Genomic DNA, 20895 nt, shown 5'->3' on the forward strand with positions numbered 1-20895 from the left:
ACACACTAAAATGATCTGACATGTTTTAATAAAAAGAGAGTGTATATTTCATTGATAGTAGGCAGAATGATAATAGAAACAAAGAACATGAAGTATAGCAAAAAGTTTTGTTAAAAACATAAAATCTCTTCTTTTTATACATTATATCCATCTATGAATCTTTTAAACTACAGGAGATCTATACATGGAGTACAGATTCAAACTAAGTAACAGTTACATAATCCATTTTAATTACTTTGTATTAAAAAAAATATTTTGGCATAGCTTTCGTTTTACATGTTCAATTTCTTAAATTAAGTGATGAGTTACTGGCAGCTTTTGTAAAATATAAATGTTTAGTGGGAACTTAAGTTTTATTAAACTAAGCCTTACCTCAGTAATTCCTAGAAAATAAATATCAGTTGTTCTATTGTTTTTTTCTCACAAAACAAAAAATGAGCACATTTTTCAATTCAGACAGAAGACATTAGAAGAAAAAGAAAAAATACTGTAATCACTGAACTGAATAACAGTTCATTCCTTTACAAGTCCAAATACTTACAAGCAAACTGAACTAAGGAAAAGAAGAGATATTCAATATTAGGCACAATAGCTCTCAAGTCCTGATTCAGGGCTGAGATCTGAAACCAATGGGAAACTTGTTTTAATATGGACTGCAACTAAGTTATGGTTACCCAAATCTATTAAGGAAATCAGTCCTGAATATTCACTGGAAGGACTGATGTTGAAGCTGAAACTCTAATACTTTGGCCACCTCATCCGAACAGCTGACTCATTTGAAAAGACTCTGATGGTGGGAAAGATTGAAGGCAGGAGGAGAAGAGAATGACAGAGGATGAGATGGTTGGATGGCATCACCGACTCGATGGACATGAGTTTGAATAAACTCTGGGAGTTGGTGACGGACAGAGAGGCCTGGCGTGCTGCAGTCCATGGGGTTGCAAAGAGTTGGACACAACTGAGAGACTGAACTGAATTGACTGAAGTCTATTAAAACATTCAATGCTTTTCTTATTTTAGCAATTAATATCTTTTTTTTTTTTTTTGCTGGCTTCTGAATCCATCACTATTTGATCAAATAATCCAAAATAATTTCTTTACTTTTTTCCTTACTAAATTATTCTCCTTAGTCTTATTTTGTTTCCTTCTGCTAAATCATCTTCAAAATTCTTATCCTTCAAATACAGTATTTAGAGGCATGTGAGACAAATATTGGGAAGATCAGCCAGGAGACTGTGTGCTGGTGGCCTTTGTTTCACCAACTGTACAGACCTGTATTCTTCAGCACAGTCACATGAATCTTTTCCATTTGCAAGCCACTTTCTGAGAAAAAGTCTCTGTCATACATTGTCAAATATCTCACTTACCATCAGAACTTGCTCAGGCTACCCTTTTTCTGCTTCCTTGACAGCTGCCTTAGTCAGAATTAACTGCTTCTCCCTTTCAGCAATCACATACATATATGGCTAATTAGAACTTGTGTTATTCAGCTTATTGTTTACATGTCTGTCTTCTCTTACTAGATTATAGTGAGTTCCTGAGGATAAAAAGGCAATGTCTGATTCATCTTTGATAACTCCATTCCTAAATTCAGAGCCCTGAAAAAATGCTCCATACAGAACTAAATTCCAGGCTAGTCCTACTCAGATTTAGAGATCTGTCTGGCTCTGTCCTCACCTCCCTCACTGTTCTGCTTAATGTTGAGCAGACATCACCATGCTAACATGCTTGGCTCCAATGACGTTCATACTATCTTCCTTCAGATACTGCTGACCTTTTACTTTTTTCTAGAACACATATCATTTTCTATTGTACTATATAAATTACTTGTTTATGTTTATTTTACTTTCCCTGGTGAGAATGCAAGTTCCATGAAGGTGAGAGTCTTTGTTTTGTTTATTGATAATTCTCAAGCACTTTGAAGAGTGCCCGGCATATATAAGTGCTAGTCTAACGACTAAATGACTGTGTTTAACAGACACATTTGTGTTTTGGCTATATTTAAACAATCAATGAATAACAAATTTGGCTTTGTCTCCCTGGGTTATCTGAAAGCTAAGGATGAAAGAGGTTGGCAGCAACAGTATCTTGCACATCATCATTCTAAATGAACACTGGTGATAGATCTATGGGGACATACATATTCCCACTTCATAGTGCCACTTTTACTGTGAAATTGTCCTGGCGATTTCTTTAGAGATAATTTTGTCAAATTAAATTAGTACTATAATATGTAATGAACAAATACAGATACAAATATAAGATAATTAGTTTTTTTTTGTTTTTAACTGAAGGGATAATTGCTTTACAATGTTGTGTTGGTTTCTGCTGCCTAACAGTGTGAATCAGTTATAAGTATACATGTTCCCTCCCTCTCCAGCCTCCCTCAAACCCCCTCCTCCCACCACCCCATCCCCCCAGGTTGGCATAGGGCATGGAGCTAAGCTCCCGTGTTATACAGCAGCTTCCCATTAGCTATCTATATTACACGCGGTAGTGTATATATGTCGGTGCTTAAAAAAAAAGATAATTAGCTGAAGTGAATTGACAAAAGAAGAAAACCAAATCAATAATAAAAAATTTTATGTGCAAAGAAAATGCTTTTAAAAAGTAAGCCCATAAAACTATGTCACTAAAAGGCAGGCCTTGTTTTCAGAGAAGGAAGAGGGAAGTGGAAAAGGGAGCATATTTTTTCCTGGGATTTCATCAGATTGGAACAGCTGACTCACTGACAGAACAATTAACTGACATACTTCTTGAATTTAACACACAAGTGGGCAGGAAAAAAATCCAGCAGACAACATTTGGTACAAGACATTCCAGAGGCAACTCTCTATTATAGAGTTTGGAATCAGTTTAAATCGTTTCTTCTTATATCAGTTGCCACTTACACAAACGGACTTTAGTAGCATAACTGCCGTTCTGGCTGACCTTAGCAGGGAGCCTGGAACGATACTTTATGTTTGCTACAGCCTGGGCAAGACGCCACTCTGCTGTCCCAGCACCACTGATTCATAAAGCCAACATTCTGACTGTGGAAAAGCCCATTTCTGATTTCTTTCTTTTTGTAAAAATCTTTATTAGAGTTTCTGATTGAAAACGAAAGTGTTAGTCACTCAGTTGTGTCCGACTCTGCGACCCCATGAACTGCAGCCTGCCAGACTCCTCTCTCCATGGAATTCTCCAGGTATGAATACTGGAGTGGGTAACCATTCTTTTCTCGAGGGGGTCTTCCCGACCCAGGGATTGAACCCTGATCTCCTGTGTTGCAGGTGGATTCTCTATCATCTGAGCCACCAGTTTCTGACTGGATTCATTTAAATTCCCCAGATTCCCATTTTGCATTTACCTGATTTTTAAGATCCTTTCCTTAGGAAAATGTGCAGCTCCGAACATTAAGATGTTGATGGTGAGAGTTTATATTTTAACTGACTTCTGTTGTTGGATGTTTCCATGATACTCTTTTATTTTCACACAAAGCACTGAGGACAGCTGTTGTAAGTGAACATTTCCTGCTTTCCATATCCCTCCAATTCATTGCCAATCTCATTTTAAGACATCAAGGATGACCACAGACAGCCTACTCTGATAATTTCTGCCAGGCAACCACAAATCCACGAGAGTTCTTTACCCCCTTCCAACATAACAGGCTTAAAAATAAATGTTAATAGCAATTTACATTTTGAAAACAATAAAAGACAGTTTTTATTTTTTCCTATTTTAGAATTTTAAAGTTGCATAAATATCTAAATTTATATTCAGAAAACAAGAGTTGCTCCAGGAAAATCCCAAGCCTTAATGCTAGACTGTCAAAACTCACCTTTTATCACTTCATTATTCAAGTTAAAAGTTTTGTTTTCATTAAATAGTACTATCAATAGTATTATCTTCATATGTGGCATATGAAACTTTCAATTGGTACATTAACTTTAGACTTTACTTGTTTAAGAATCTTTATGTTTCTATAGCTAAGTCTAACTGACCAATATATTTATTTAATCAGACCTATTTTAGTAATTAATAAAAAGGACATGATTGCTCAAAAAATTTTATTACCTATATTTCTTCAATTTATGTTGTAGTGAGTTGAAAATCTCCAAAATTATTTTTTTTTAAATCACCATAAACATTAAAATTTTTTTTATTGTGTCATCAAGGACATTCTTAAAGTGGTTTATCCATCTTTTTCTTTTTAAAACTGTGAGTGGCTATGGTTTTTGTTTTTAAAATATTTTTTACTTAAAAAAAAATGTGGGATCTTCGTTTCCCTCCCACGGATTAAACCTGTGTCCCCTGCATTGAAGCGTGGAGTTGTAATCGTCTGACTCCAGGAAAGTCCCACCACAAGCATTTATACATGCTGACTCTATTCCCTGCAAATAAAAGTGTTATAAAAGCCACAAATCCTTTCCAAGTCTTTTCAAATTCAAGAATCTTACGAATAACAGTTTTATTCTTTAGAGTTCAATCCTGCATTAGCCTCAAATAATTCCTTGACAGTTTCCTGGTCCTGACAGATGTGGTCCTACAGAGATGGCATAAAGCTCAGGCTAAAGAGGATGTTTCGTTTCCCGAAGCGAGAAGTCTATAACACAGCAAGGACCAATCAAACAATCAATCCCCCAGGTTTTTTTTTTTTTTTATCTAGTTATTTATTTGGCTTCAGTGGGTCTTATTTGCAGCACAAGGGGTCTTTTGTTGCAGCGAGCAGGCTTCTCTCCAGTTGTGGCTCACAGGCTCCTGACTCCAGAGCGCTCAGGCTCAGTAGTTGCCTGCTGCATGTGGGATTTTAGTTCCCCGACCAAGGATTGAACCTATGTCCCCTGCATTGGAAGGTGAATTCTTAACCCTTGGGCCACCAAGAAGTCCCCCCCAGGTTTCTTTTAAGTGATGCAAATGGTATTTTCATATCATTATTCATCATTAATTAATCTCTAAAATAAATAATTACATCAGTCATACTGAGATAAAGTTTAAAAAAACAATGGAAATTTAAAAGTTGGGTTTGAAAAAAAGTCTTTTATTTTTGGCATTCATCACCCCCATCCCATTCATATGCTTAGAACATTTTGGTAAGTATAATATACTAACATTTCCCCCTATTTCAAGGTCATCTCATATTTGAAATCCTCAATTATTCCTGTTCACCAAGGAGATTTGAGCATCTGCTCTTCCACCACCTTGGGGAACCGCCTCTGTGTACATGTTAGAAAGTGAAGGAAAACATGTATTTGCTTTGTGTGCTTCGTTGCTCAGTCATGTCCGACTCTTCGTGACCCTTATGGACTGTAGCCTGCCAGGCTCCTCTCTCCATGGGACTTTTCAGGCAAGAATACTGGAGTGGGTTGTCATTTCCTCCTCCAGGGTATCTCCTGACCCAGGGATTGAACCTGCGTGTCCTGCATTGCAGGGAGATTCTTTACCCACTGGGCCACTGGGAAAGTCCAAAACATGTATATCGAGAGCTAAAATGAGAAGAGAGGACCCTCCTGAGCTAAGAAAATATACTTCAAAAACTGATTGAGAGATCTAATCACATAAACTACTGGAAACTGTGATTTATCAAATATTTACACACATCACATGGTTAGCAGGTAGAAGTAAATTTGTCTTTCTACATTCTGGAAACACTTTAAATGTATAACCTATTAAGTTTTGAAAATAACTGAGAAATCTGGTTTATCCTCCTCCCTCTGTGTGAGGATGTGAAATCATGGTTTCCAGATAGAGAAAACAACCCAACACAAACTACTTCTGACCTATGATTTGCCTTGTAGGTTACTAGTGGTCAGCTTGTATTACATTCAACACTGACAAGAAAATAACTCTATAATGAAGTATCTTGTTCAACACAGTAAATGTTACTCAGACAGTATAAACCCTATTCTAATCCTAATCCCAGGACAGAGCTATTGAAGAAGCATGATTAGTATTGCTTAAGAACCAGAAAATCTCTGCTAGCCAGAAAAGCCAGTGTTACGAGATGACCATTGTGATAGATGAAAACATAATAATTAAGGTTTATAGGAATAACAATTTAGACTTATATTATCCCTTTTATTTATGTTTTAACATGGGGGAGGGGAGAAGGAAACGAAGATAGGAGAGAGCATTTAAGTATGTAAGTAAATAATTTTCAATATTCAAATTAAAATAAACCTTAATAACAAAGAAAAGTCACTGTTATGATACCTGATATAAACAGTTTCCTTTCTATTAAAGTGATAAAAAAAATGGCACCAAAAGCATGGTCCACAGAAAAAAATCAGATAAACTGATGTCATCAAAATTTTTGTGTTTCAGATAAAAGGGTAAAAAAGATGTGGTATACACACACAATGGACTACTACTCAGCTATAAAAAAGAATGAAATAATGCCATTGCAGCAACAATGCAAGGACCTAGAGATGATCATAGTAAGTGAAGTCAGAGAAAGACAAATACCACATGCTACCACTTACATGTGGAATCTAAAAAGTGATACAAATGAACTTATTTGCAAAACAGAAATAGGCTTACAGATATAGAAAACAAACTTACAGTCACCAAAGGGAAAAGGGGGGAGGGGAAAATTTGAAACTTGGGATAAACAGATATACGCTATTATATAAAAAATAGATAATCAATAAGGACCCACGGTATAGCACAGGGGACTATATTAAGTATCCTGTAATAACCTATGATGGAAAAGAATCTGAAAAAGAATGCATACAAATATATATGTATAACTGAAATACTTTTACTGTATACCAGAAACACTGTAAATCAACTATACTTCAAAAAAGGAATAAAAATTTCAAAAGTTTTATGTTTCAAAATATACCAATAAGAAAACAAAATGATAAGCAACAGACCGGGTGAAAATATTTTGCAAACATATCTCTGATAAAGATTTGATACAGAATATACAACAAATTCTTACAACTCAATAATAGGGAGACAGATGACCCATTAAAAAATAGGTATTTCACCAAAGAAGACATATGAATAGCTAAAAAGCACACAAAATAAGCTCACCATCATTAGTCACTAGGAAAATGTAAATTAAACCCACAACAAGACAGCATTTCACATCTGCTAGAATAATCATAATAAGAGGTAAGACAGTAACAAATGGCAGAGAGGAGGTACAGAAACAGGAACCCTCAGACACTGTGGGTGGTACAGACACTTTGGAAAACACTTTGGCAGTTTCTTTAAAAGTTAAACATAAATTTACCCTATGATCTAGCAATTCCAATCCTAGATATCTATTCAAGAGAAATGAAAACATGTATCTACTCAAAGACTTGCATAAGAATGTTCACAGCAGCAGTATTCAGAATAGCAAAAAAAATGAAAAACAACAACAACAACAAAAAACCCCTCAATGTCCATCAACTGGGGATGGACAGATAAAATGAGCTACAAGTATACAATGGAATACTATTTTCAATAAAAAGAAACAAACTTCTGATAGCTTTAAGTAAATCATCCAGTTGTTGAAATTATCTGAATATTTTTAATCAGCACTAAAAAGCAGGTATTTTTTCAAAGATCTAGTTATGTCACCTAGGACTGCTATTTCTAAACCAAAGACAAGGGAAAACCCTTTTAGAAAGACAAGAATCTAAACATATACTTTATATATATTTAGGTTGAGGTATAGTTTATAAAGTACATAAATCTTACATGTTTAGCTCAATAAATTTTTATTGTGTATACACCAAGGCAACCACCATTCAGATCAATATAGAGAAGGCTTCCTTAATTGATATTCCCACCAAAGGTAATCACTACTTCAGTTTTTCACCATAGAAGTGCCATAGCTTTGGCTGTTTTTCTGAACTTTATATAAATATATGTACTTCATACAGTATGCACTCTCCATGATGTTGTCTGCAGTGGTAGTACATTCTTCTTCTTTGTTGTACACCGTTCATCCAGTCTGCTGATGGACATGTGGGCAACTTTTTGTAAAACCTGAAGTTAGTATTGGGTTTCCCTGGTGGCTCAGTGGTATAGAATCTGCCTGCCTTTGCAGGAGACATGGATTTGATTCCTGGGTCAGGAAGATCCCCTGGAAAAGGAAATAGCAACCCACTCCAGTATTGCTTTCCTGGAAATATCATGGACAGAGGAGCCTGGTAGGCTATAGTCTACCAGGTCGCAAAAGAGTCAGACATGACTTCGTGACTAAACAACAACAACAAATGTTAGTATTTGCCTTGGGTAAAATAATGAATCTCAACAGGCATGTATGCTCAAGAAGGGAAATAATTTATAGTCTCTTCAGTAAACTCAAAAGAGAACAAAAGGAGCTTATACTTCTGTTTCCAGTGAAGTGCTCAGTGCCCTTCTCAACAGAGCCAGAATTCTCTTAGGAGTCACTGCAGCTTAGTTAAGAAGTAAATTGGGATGCACCATGAAGGCTGGTAGCTATAGTTTCCATTTTTATGTAAGGATCTAAATGCTTCTCTTTCAGATAGACTGAATTTACCTAGCAATTTCTCATAAGTTATAGCATTCTAGGATTCTAAAATGACATCATGGCTGGGGATCATCATATTTAAAAGAACCTAGGAGAGAAAATTTTGTCATTATATAGAAGTGAATACTCTTTGAGAAATGAGTATTAACACCTTCCACAGTCACTGATGTTCTGGATGAACCATTCTCCTCATAATCACATCTGATGACAGATGCTGATGGTCTCCCAGAGGATGGAACAAAGAGTATTGGCTTAGAAAAGGTTCAGAAGGGAGATGGGGGAAGTCAAGAAGTATCGCACTATCATCTGCATAACATAAATAATTTCATCTGGAAAACAGGAGCTCTTGCCTACAATAAGTATTTTATTATCTTGTGTCAGTGAGATAAACCTATCTAGGCACTCATCAGGTAACTAAGAGAGACAAATATAACTCTGACTTTGTAGCCTGGACCAGGTCAGGATATGATGGTTCATTCTGGTAATGTCAGAGTGCCCGACTGTTCTGCAAAAGTCTTGGTCTCAATTATTAGACAGCAACTTAGTTGGATTAAAATGATCCCTTGATGTTGTTCTGAACAGCTGCTAAAGAATAATGGCTTCATATTCCAGCCACTTATTTTCTGTATCACCCCCTTATGACTGAGATTGCTAGCGGTGTCTTGAGTTATTCTCAGGCAATGTAGGTACCTGGCGATTCTACTATGATAATATAGCCAGAGTACTGCGAAAATACCTAGCTATTTGAATGGGGAAGTTAATTCTTGCTGCCTGCCTGCCACACTCTCAAACTATAGGTGATGATTTCTGATAATCTAAATTCTACTGAAATATGCTTCAATTTAATAACATTTTTTATTTTTTGGCTGCACTGCACAGCTTGTGGAATCTTAAGTTCCCCGACCAGGGATCACACTTGGGCTTTGGCAGTGAAAGTGTGAAATTCTAACCACTGGATCCCAGGGAATTCCCACATAATATTTTTAAAACCAAGGTTTTTAAAACCTAAAATCTCAAACTGAAATCCTTCAAAAGACTTCTGATGTGAGAAAAGACTGAAGAGTCTGACAATATACTTTACAGGTTCTCTTTTAGATTTTGGGTGCTAAATCACTTCAGTTATATCCAACTCTGCAACCCTATGGAGAGAAGCCCTCTGGGCTCCTCTGACCATGGGATTCTCCAGACAAGAACACTGGAGTGGGTTGCCATGCCCTTCTCCAGGGGATCTTCCAGACCCAGGGATCAAATCTGCATCTCTTATGTCTCCTGCATTGGCAGGCGGGTTCTTTACCATTAGCACCACCCGGGAAGCCCCTTTTTGATTTTATGCATGTTTTAATTTTATAACTGTATTTTGGAAGCAGAACTAAAATGTCACTTAAGGAACACGAACCTTTCCCCAGGTTCAAAAAGATATACTCAAGTATATTACCCAAACACAAAATAATAGCTTAGTTGAAGAAAATAAACAGAAAATTTAAATATTGTAAGAGCAGAATTAATCTTCATTTCAGTACATATGCCAGTAAAATGGTGACTTAAAAAAATAAAACTCACCTGCTACTGAGTTTGGCCGTGGCATAAGATAAAGAGGAATAGACTGTACTGATTGTGATAAAATGGTTTCCAAATTCCTCTCTGGTATCTTATTCAGACTGTAGGTGGATGCCGTCATGTTTTCATCTACTCGATACAAACAGGAATCCATGCTGGATTTTTGAGACTGCCAAGGCTTTAGGTTTCCTCCAGATCCTAATTCTTTACTGCTTTCCCCAACATATTTTGTGCGTTCCATGTTTTCAGAATAGCTTGTCAAGGTAGCTGAAAAAGAGTAAAATGAAAACCGAGAGATTAACCTGTTTATAATTACCCAAATGCATGACTAGATTATAAAAATGTTAGTAACATTATTTTTAAAAAGTTGCGATGATCATTTCATCTCCAACATGAAGTTTATTTATTTTTAATTAAAAAAATTTATTTGGCTGCACTGGGTCTTAAGTTTCGGCATGCAGGATCATTAGTTGCTGCATGTGGTATCTCTAGTAGTGGCATGCAAACTCTTAGTTGAGGCATGTGGGATCTAGTTTCCCTGACCAGGGATCAAACCAAGGTCCCCTGCATTGGGAGCTCAAAGCCTTAGCCACTGGACCACCAGGGAAGTCTCTCCATCATGAAATTAAATAATTGAAACCAAAATATAACTTTCTTTCACATAGATTCCAATATATTTACTTTAACAACTCTTATTTGAATGAATTAAAGAAATTCATACATCAGTACTACAGGACTTACAACTAGGGCCTATCAATGGTAAAAACTTCAGGATCCCATCAAAAGGGAGTTTACATACTTTGTGGATTGCTGGACAGTGTCAGAGGTATCAAAAAGGTCTTTATACTCTTTTTATCCTGTATTTTTCCTCACTTAAATTATTTCCTGGCCATTTACACGTAACATAGAATTAGAATATATAAACAGTCCTTAAGTAGAACCTAATACAGGAGAAAGAATCTGTCTAAATAAGGAAACACGATACAGCCTTCTTGAAGAGCTACCCTCTCCTCCATTCTTAATTAAAAATTCATTTAATACATTCAGACTTTCAATCATAAATAGCCCGATGGATCACAACCTTTGTGCCACCAAAAACAATGTTATACCTTCTCCAATGAGATTTTATGGATTCTACAGCATATTTTATAATCTCTGAATATGTTCAGTGATAGTATATAGTGTATATTTATATTATGTGTTTATGTGTCTGTGAGTATTCTTTTTAAACAGATGCATGTTTCTTATCCTAATTTATGGAAACTGTCTCATTTAAAATATATTTCAACATTTTTCTTTCAGAAAAATCTGACTGAAGTATAATTTCGTTTGGGATAAAGATGTGATTCATCTGACTTTGTATTCTGAGCTAGAAGCTTGGAGTTCACACAGCTGCCAGGGTCAGTATACTGAAAGATGGAGCATGCAAACTTCTGGTTCCCAAAAGACTCATCCACAAGGAAAGTGTCTGTTATTTAACCCTTTGCCTTTCACGTCTGGTTTTTTTTTTTTTTTTTTTTGGTGGTATGTCCCAGCAGCAGTTTTTATTTTATCCTTAGGGCCCAAATCAAGAGCTGGCTAAGGTTCACTTGTATCTGTGTGGTCTTACCCTGGTATATATTCCAGAAATAGAGCCCTTTTCCCCAGATAAACCATGAGCACATTCAGTAGGTTCCAAACACTGAAACACTACACTTTTTAAAGGTCTGAGAAGGTAGTAATTGGTTTCACTATTTTCAATATTTCAAATAATTTATAAGAAATAATATGTTTACTAGTGACCAGCTAACTAAAACGTCAAGATTCTATAAACTTAGCTGCAGTTACATCAGGGGTGATAACACTAGTTATCTACATGTTGAACAGAAATTTTGGCATATATATATATATACATACACACACATATGTATATATACACATAATATGATACCACTTCTCAGGTGGCTCAGTGGTAAAGAATCTGCCCGCCAACAGGAGATGCAGGAGACAAGGGTTTGATTCCTGTGTCAGGAAGATCCCCTGGAGAAGAGAATGGCTACCCACTCCAGTATTCTTGTCTGGAGAATTCCATGGACAGTGGAGCCTGGAGGGCTATAGTCCATAGGGTCACAAAGAGTTGGACAAGACTGAGCAATTCAGTAACAACAACAACATGATACATGAACATATCATACATATATATGCTTGATAAATAAAAATGAGGTATAAACTATTTGATGATGCACAGTGCAATGTCAAAAAATTTTTAAAAAACATGAGGTCTATCAATAAAAATTATGAAAGTCCTCATTGGTGGTGAAAAGATCTAAGAAACTTTGAATTCATGGTACAAAGACAGAAATATTCAGTGACCTATGGACCCTATTTTATCATTTAAATGATGAAGCTTACAATAAGGAAAGGCATCTATGGTCATGGTATTTACAGTAAAGACAAGGAAGACATCCAGTTTCCCAAGTAAGAAGAGCACTGATGTCATTTTGCATTTTAATTGTACTATCTGCATAAACCAAACCTGATACTTCATACTTCATTTGTTTTTTGAACCCAAAGTATCCTCTGTACTTTTTAACTAAAGAGAAAATATCTAGGTTCTGGCACACAGTTTAAACTATGATCAACATATATCTGTTGAGAGGATGAATAACTAAGTTTTATTGAATGCTCAATGGTCCAGAACCACTGGGGAGCAGAGTGAGAACAGACAGCTCACAAAAAGTACCAGAAGTTAAGAGTCTCTGGGTAAACATTCCTATTGAGGAATTTTGTACATTTCTGCTTCATTGATGCTTTTCCCAGAGCATGGTGACTTTGAGTTAATTTCATTCACTTATCTAGTCAATAAAATTTTATGGAGCAACTAGTTTGTGTCAGAGTACAGTGGTGAACAAGATAGGTCCTAAATCATTAATCCCAGAAAAAGGACAATTCTGTGGCAGAAGAGGCCATACAAAGAAAAAAAAAATGAAGATGCTATTTCACAAAATGAAATGCTATTTTTAATAAAAACATGCTAATATCCATATATCATTTAATGGATGCTTCTATTTTACTCAACTATTCCTCTATAGTGAGACCATATCATATAATTTAAAGTTACCAAAGTGAATGAAGCATCATAGAATGCAATGATATTTTTGACTCATGTGGTAACTAAAAATTTCAAAAGTCTAAAGCCCACACAATCTATATATTAGATGTTGGCCTATATGAATTAACAACCCATACAGGCAAAGTTTCTATGCATGGAGCTGAAGAGGAAGACATGGCCTCTCACTGAAAAATATATGTATCTGTTTTCCAATAGACCTATTCTGTCCCTACTTTAATTCTTTAGAGCTAGTCATTTCCAGGTAGAACAACGAAGGGTGGGAAAATATTGAGTTGTAACTAACTAAAGGGATGTTTCTGAGACTTTCTGCATTTTCTCTCCTTGATATAGAAAAAAAAATTGCTATCTCAGTATAAAGAAGTGCTGACATGGCCGTATAGGACAGGAAGACAGTGTGAGGAAGTGGGAACCACAGGCTTATAAATAGGCTCATTGTGAATAAAATTAACTCCATACATTTAAAAAGTTTTACTGAGGTATAATTCACATACCATAAAATATACCCTCTGTAAACAGATTGATACATGGATATAGGCACATTTGCTTGTTGCCAATAATATTTAAAAACTGACAGCAATAAGTTTTCAAAAAAGCTTAACATTCCTTATTCTGGCATCTGTGTCAGTCCTAAGGGGCCCAGAAATCATGTTTCCAGTAATAGCAATAGTAATCATTTTTTTTTTAATCTGATAGTAATCATTTTTATCTTGATTCACTACTCTGCTTTTGTTGATAAAGACTAAATTTTTAATACTGGATAATGGTCTTAGGTCATCTGTTCTGAGAGAGAATGATTTAGAACTATGCAGTGTTTTGTAATAATTAAGACCATGGGTTTTGAAGTTATACAGACCTGAACTTGAATCTCAGCTTTGCCTCTTAACATCTGTGTGATCTGGGACCAATTATTTTTGAACCCCAGTTTTCTAAGTCTAAGAAAGACTATTATACTATTATGTAAGACAGAGTTAATTTACAGCTAGACTGGGCCAGCCCTATACTTATCTCTAGGGATGACTGGAAGTCTGCAACTGACTCTTAGCCAAGATAAGGTCAACTGGGATAACTAACGACTTATAATTTGCTGTTTAAAAGTTTGAAATTCCCCAGGTAGCACCCAGGTCTAGTTGTTTATTGACAGCTTACACCTGGAGTACTCAGACAGCCTGTCTTAGTCATAGGACCAGAGATGGATAAAAAGCTTCACTGTCAACTTTTGGGGAGCTCTCCTGAAACCAAGATTCCTTATACAAATCTTGGTGATTTACACCCTGGGGACAGAGCACATCCATCCTATTTGATTAAAAAGGAACCTGGAGAGCTCTACCTGGGAGGGTCTTGGGTCCTCTGTGCTCACTTGCATTCTTTTTCGCCTGCTGGATTGTCTCTTTACTAAACGCTTTTTTGAAGAATTTTTCTGTGGAGGCTTATGTATCTTTTCAATTATTTGATCCTGGGGACTCTTTACTCTATTTTCTTATAAGATGACTGTAAGAATTAAATAATGGTACCTGCCTAAACAACAACAACCTGCCTCATACTCTGTATTCAATAATGGTTGTTGTCATTGTTATTATTATATTAGTTAGGTCAATCATGCAAGGGAAATGCTCTGGTCTTCTTGATCATTTAAATAGGCAATGTCCAGACAGACATCTTTAACAAATATCCATGCAATATAACTGCCAAGATTTATTAGTGCTAAGTAGTTAGAAGGTGAAGCTTCCCTGGTGGCTCAGTTGGTGAAGAATCCGACTGCAATGCAGGAGAATCAGGTTCGATCCCTGGCGGGGGAAGATCCCCTGGAAAAGGAAATGGCAACCCACTCCAGTATTCTTGTCTGGAAAATCCCATGGACGGAGGAGCCTGGTGGGCTACAGTGCATGGGGTCGCAAAGAGTCAGACACGACTGAGCGACTAAACCACCACCAAGGATGACAGAGTCACTAGCACAATAACTGGAAGAACTTAGTGAAGACACAGTTGCACATTTCTGAAAACAGGTTGTAGAAAATATGAAAAATTATCTAATGCTCAGTTTGTGACTCAGAAGGGTGACTTCTTAAACGTGACAATCTGGACCAGAGAACACATAACACCCTACTGGAATGTGTGTGGGTGTGTGTGTCATTCAGTGACTCTCTGTGACCGCATGGACCAGGCTCCTCCATCCATAGAATTCTCCAGGCAAGAATACTGGAGTGAGTAGCCATTCCCTTCTCCAGGGGATCTTCCCAACCCAGGGATCGAACCCAGGTCTCCTGCATTGCAGGAAGATTCTTTACCACTGCGTCACCTGGGAAGCCCTGCCTACTGGAATATATGTTACTAAAGGAACAAGGGTCTTTGATGAGGAGTTTCTGACTTTGCTTTTTAGTTACTAATGTGAAATATTAGGGGAAAAAAATCACTGAACAAGTGATACAAGGCTAAAAGATGTAAGATAAAATTTGGCAATAAATTAGGACCTAAAGACAAAAAAAAAAAACAAAAAACAAAAAAACCCCCTGAGATTTGATTAAAAGGGGGAATTCAAGAATTATACCTTTCTGGAAGGAACTGTGAATCTCCAAATAAACAAAAGGCCAAAACACAATGGATCTATGCTTAATTTTGTTTTACTAAACACCACCATGCCAAAACAGACCACTATTAAAACTTCACATGAAAGAGGATAGGCTAGAAAAATGATGTGTATTTCACAGAGTTTATGATTATCAGGATTTTTGCTTGAAGCTATGTATAGCTGATAGATTATACATAGTTAGTGGTATCTACCTAGGCACATACATAAGGGCATTATACCATTAAATTAATACCAATAAAAGTCATAAATATGAAATTATACTGTAAATACCTGACAACCATGTCAGTGATATTTTACCACATATTTAAGAAAGCTGTGAGTTTGAAGAGAGAGAAGCTATGACTGTTACAGAGAATGCTTTCTATGGTAGAAATTAAATCACGTATGGGGTGAATTCAGATCACAGAGAATATAAGAAATCATAGCTATTTCCAATCCTTTAGAATCCAAGAGAGGAACTTTTTACCCTTATAAGACTTAAAAATTCAGGAAACCTGCATTTCTAATATTCTGATTTTATAACTAGAATTATACATATTTTGGCAAGCTGTGAAAGTGATACAGGCAGGAATCACTAAAATTCTGATCGCTACAGTTACAAAATGTAATCAAAAGGAATTCACACTGAACTGACTGATATATAAAGGAATAAAAATGGATAATCCAAATGATAACTTTTAATAGCTTTTGTGTTTTTTGCTGATGGGGCAAGATTTAAAAATGGTACACTAACAAACAACAGATGTTATTGTTTGAAATAATGTAAGCAATATTTAATTTGGAAAAGCAGAGATTTCTATAATCAGTGGGGAAAATACTTAAACAAAACATATTAAAACGGTTAAGATAGGCGAGCCTTGAGATTTCCAAGGTAATAACAATATCTTTGACTATTATTACTTACGCCACATACAATTTTCTTCTAACTCAAATGCAATGAAAAAAAAAACTAAACAGAAACAAGTTGTTTCTCAAGATAAGCTGCACATATATAATTTGATAACTACTCTACAATGTAAGTAATTTTAGAAGCAGAAGACATTATTCTCTTTCTTGTCTCATGATTTTGCAAGTAAATCTGTTTCAGTATTTATATACATTAAATAATAGAAGTTTATTATTCTCCAAATTAGCTCTGTTATCCACAAAGGTACTTACTTTTACAAGGAACACAATTTTGGAAATATACCAGAAAAAAATGAGGAACACTGTTATATGTCAAAGCGGGAATCTCATTTTTAATTTCAGAACATTATGATCATTTATTTTGAACATCCACTGACATGTTAAGCTTCCACTTAGAATGTACTTGTAAACGGATTTTGTCCAATCTGTCAGCACCATGCCCACTGCTTGAATAAATATATTTCTAAAGTAATTTTTTTTGGTATGGCAATATTGATGACATGCAGTTACAGATACTAATAATACCGACAGAAGAACCCAGGAAGAGGTTTGGCTAGAGATTGTAAAAGTCACTGCGCCAAAATGAATCATAAAAAGAACTTAGAATAGTCAGTGGAGAATTCTAAACTCTACTATTTATTAACAATTTAATAATAATGTTCCATCTTGTACCCAATGGTCACTCTAAACACTGTCAAAAAAGTAACTAAAAGTGCCAGGTCAGTCATCCTTCATCTCCCATCCTTTCACTCTTAAGCTTTCTTTCCTTTTTATAAATATTTACTGAGCGCCTACCATGCTACCACATTTTCAGTTATTGGACTAGGCGCTACAGATATGGATGAATAAGGCACACTTTCTCCTAACAAGAAATTAAATAGTCTAAGGATGAAAAGCAGGCTCTCAAAGGGATTATAATACTAGTGTTAAATGCAATGATACAGATACGCTATATCTGGGAACATGGAATAGTAGTATGTACTGGAGAGGAGGCGGAGTGGAGAAATGAAGAGAGGTGGCGGTGGCAGAGGTGACTGAATACCTAAGGTGATTCTTAAAAGTATGTAGGAGTTAATCAAATTTAAGAGGGAGAGAGGAGATTACAGGCAGAATGAACAATATGGGCAAAAGTATAGAGGTGAAAAACTGGAATGTGTCAGGTTACCACAAAATCTAATGTTAGACTCTAGTAGTGGGATTAAAGGCTGGAGAAATTGGCTGTGGACAGATCCGGAGTGATCTGATCAGATTTGGTTTCCAGGTAGATTACTGCACCTTACAGATAACAGAATCAAAGTAGTAATCACTTTTCAGTTAATTTACTTGGTGGCTGTGGGAAAAAACAGACTTAGAAAGGACACGAAAAAAAAAGCAGAGAGAACAGTTAGATCTGTATTAATCTAGGTCTAAGATAATGAGGATTATGAAGGCAGTGCTAGGAGAGATGAAAAGAAAATAAAGGGATGAGAGATACAGGGGAAGGAAGGAGGCAAGGATTCCCCTTGGCTTTCTAGCTTGGGTTCCTGCGTAGATAGTGATGTCACAATAAGAATATTTTAGACAATTTTATGCAAGTAAATCTGAAAAAGATAAGAAAAATTATTAAGGAAAACAGATTCAGGAAGGAAAAAAATTTTAAAGTCCTAAAGTATTAAATACATTGAAGTAGTAGTTTAAAAAATCTGCATGAAGAAAATATCAGGATCTTTCCGAAGCAGGACTCAAACCCATGTCTCCTGTGTTGTAGGTGGATTTTTTACCTGCTTGAGCCATCAGAGAAGCCCACTTTAATGGGAGATCCTACTAATGGTCAAGAAAAAGATAATTCCAATTTTCTACAAATTATTTCAGAGATTAGGAAAAGAGGCTACTTTTCCTCATATTTTATCTATATATTTTGTTTTGTTAAAATATTTAGCTCTTTAATGATAGTATCTTCATAAACACTCCTCATATAAAGAAATCACAAATTAGAAATTATGTTAAATACTGAGAGCATATAAAATTATTAGATAGGAATCCTGCCTTTAAGGAGCTTTGGAGTAAGTTTTGAAATCAGGAAGTTTGAGACTTCCAACTTTGTTCCATTTTTCAAAACTGTTTTGACTATTCATGGTCCTTTGAGATTCCACATGAATTTTAGAATGGGTGTTTCTGCAAAGAACTTTGTTGGGATTATGACAGGGATTTCAATGATTCTATAGATTGCTTTGAGAAATACTATCATTTTAACAATCCATGAACAGGATGTATTTCCAATTATTTAAGTCTTTTTAAAATTTCTTCAGTAATGTTTTATAATGTCTAGTGTACAAGTCTTTTACCTGCTTGGTTAAATTTACTCCTAAGTATTTTTTTCTTTTTGATGCTCTTGTAGTGGAATTGTGTCCTTAACTTGTTTTTTTTTTTTGGTTATCTATTGTCAGTGTATAGAAATGCAACTGGATTGGGAGAGAATAATCTTCGGTTTAAAAATAGGGCTTCTCTTCTTTTTGCTCCGGCCTGGTGCACTGGGAAGACCCAGAGGAATCGGGTGGAGAGGGAGGTGGGAGGGGGGATCGGGATTGGGAATACATGTAAATCCATGGCTGATTCATATCAATGTATGACAAAACCCACTGGAAAAAAAAAAAAAAAAAAGAAATGCAACTGGTTTTTGTATGTTAATTTTGCATCCTGTAAAAATATTCTTTTTATTGACTCATTATTTAAAATGAATAAATTCACATGCTGAAATATATTAAGTGAAAGAGATATGCTTAGTTGACATGGCATTAAATTATTTGCCATAACATCTAAACAAATATTTTGATTTGATAACCTTTAGAAGCAAGCCAAATGAGGAAAAAATATTTTATGGTCTTATTTCCATTTTCCTGCCCTCTTCAGCATCTGTCATTTGTTGAGCAGCATTTCCTCACCCCTTCCCTGAAACCTTTACCTTCCTTGGCACTGGCAGTATTATACTGCCTTGACTTTTCTCCTGTTTGTCTGATTGCTCCATTTCTGTATGCACTGGCTCATTCTCATACCTCTCACCTCCCCCTGATCAATTAGAATGTTCCCTAAGATTCTGTGCTCAGTCTTGTTTCCCTCCTTTGCATTTCTTTCCTCAGATTCTTTTCCCAAACTTTCCTCATTTCCACGTGACTGACTCCCCTTAACAAGCATACAACAGGCAGTAAGTATATGACAAACTGAGAAATACCAAGAAACTCTACTAGTTTAGTGAGAAGTGAACTTTTTCTGAACGACTGCTGTCGGTAGATGGATGATGCAGGTGAATTTACAAGAAGCAGTAGGAAGAACTTTTTCTATTCACCCCTTCTTTCACCAGATAGTATCTTTATTTATTTACTTTTTGCTCATTCAGGGTATTTTATTTTCATAAAGTAGACAATCTTGGACTTTCGTACGATCAGTGAGATAATGTCTTTAAAGGACTGGTTAAGCAGGGAGGGGCACCTCTATTTTTTTTTTTATGCTTTATGTCAATCTACAGCAACATTAAAAAGAAAAGGACACATATTTTATAAATATATATAAATATATCTCAATAACTCAAAAGCAGAATTTGTGAAAACCTTAAGCTTGTGTAATTATTACAAAAAGAAAAAAGACACAAAATGATTAGTATATAAACCAACTCACCAATGATTCCACTATCTCTGCTTTCAAGGGTAGAGGTTGGACTCGTGACAGCCCCATAGCTGCCGTCCTTGGCGGTCGCATTTGTACTGACTGGTGGGAGGGTGGAACAGGGGCTACTGGCTGGTGGAGAGGCAGTGCTGCTAGTCAACGTGGAACAGGGACTTATCCGCTGGGTGATTGCTGAGGTCTGAAAAATTGAAATGAAAAATAAGATAAGCTGATCAGCTGTTAAGTGAAAGTGTATCTTATGGTAAAACATATGCTTTGATAACAAAAAGAAAAAAAAATCTACATGCACAGATTTTACAGCTATTAGGTTCTGTTTGTTTTTGCTTTCCAGGATAAAGCATTCTGTGTTCTATAATTAAGGTGAAACTTGATAAATTTAACATGAGCAGAGACTGTGGTCTGTTTTTTCTGCCTAGGAAATTTACAGTGACAAGTAGTCTTTATTATTGCTATAAATTAATAGATGATTTTTTTTATTCATCAAAAATTTTTCTTGCTGTTTTCAATCAACAAAAATTTTCTAAAGGCTTAGAACTTGGTCTTGCTAATAATTTTCTTTGGATAGAAAAAAAAATCTTTGCAGCCAAGGAGTAATAAAACTAA

The 20895-nt window shown here is 35.8% G+C and overlaps 1 protein-coding gene across 5 annotated transcripts in view; it reads right to left on the minus strand.

Moving 5' to 3' along the window:
• The window catches only part of TANC2 (tetratricopeptide repeat, ankyrin repeat and coiled-coil containing 2), a 371222-nt gene that overhangs the window by 120251 nt on the left and 230076 nt on the right, over window positions 1–20895 (minus strand). For all 5 annotated transcript variants that reach the window (XM_043465338.1, XM_043465364.1, XM_043465355.1 and 2 more), the window contains 2 exons: window positions 20284–20470; window positions 10031–10294 (listed from right to left, as the gene is read on the minus strand). In XM_043465338.1, coding sequence (XP_043321273.1) covers window positions 10031–10294; window positions 20284–20470 — 451 coding nt within the window. The remainder of the gene's footprint in view (window positions 1–10030; window positions 10295–20283; window positions 20471–20895) is intronic.

The sequence above is a fragment of the Cervus canadensis genome, chromosome 1 (genome assembly GCF_019320065.1).
Source record: "Cervus canadensis isolate Bull #8, Minnesota chromosome 1, ASM1932006v1, whole genome shotgun sequence".
NCBI classification, from domain to species: Eukaryota; Metazoa; Chordata; class Mammalia; order Artiodactyla; family Cervidae; genus Cervus; species Cervus canadensis.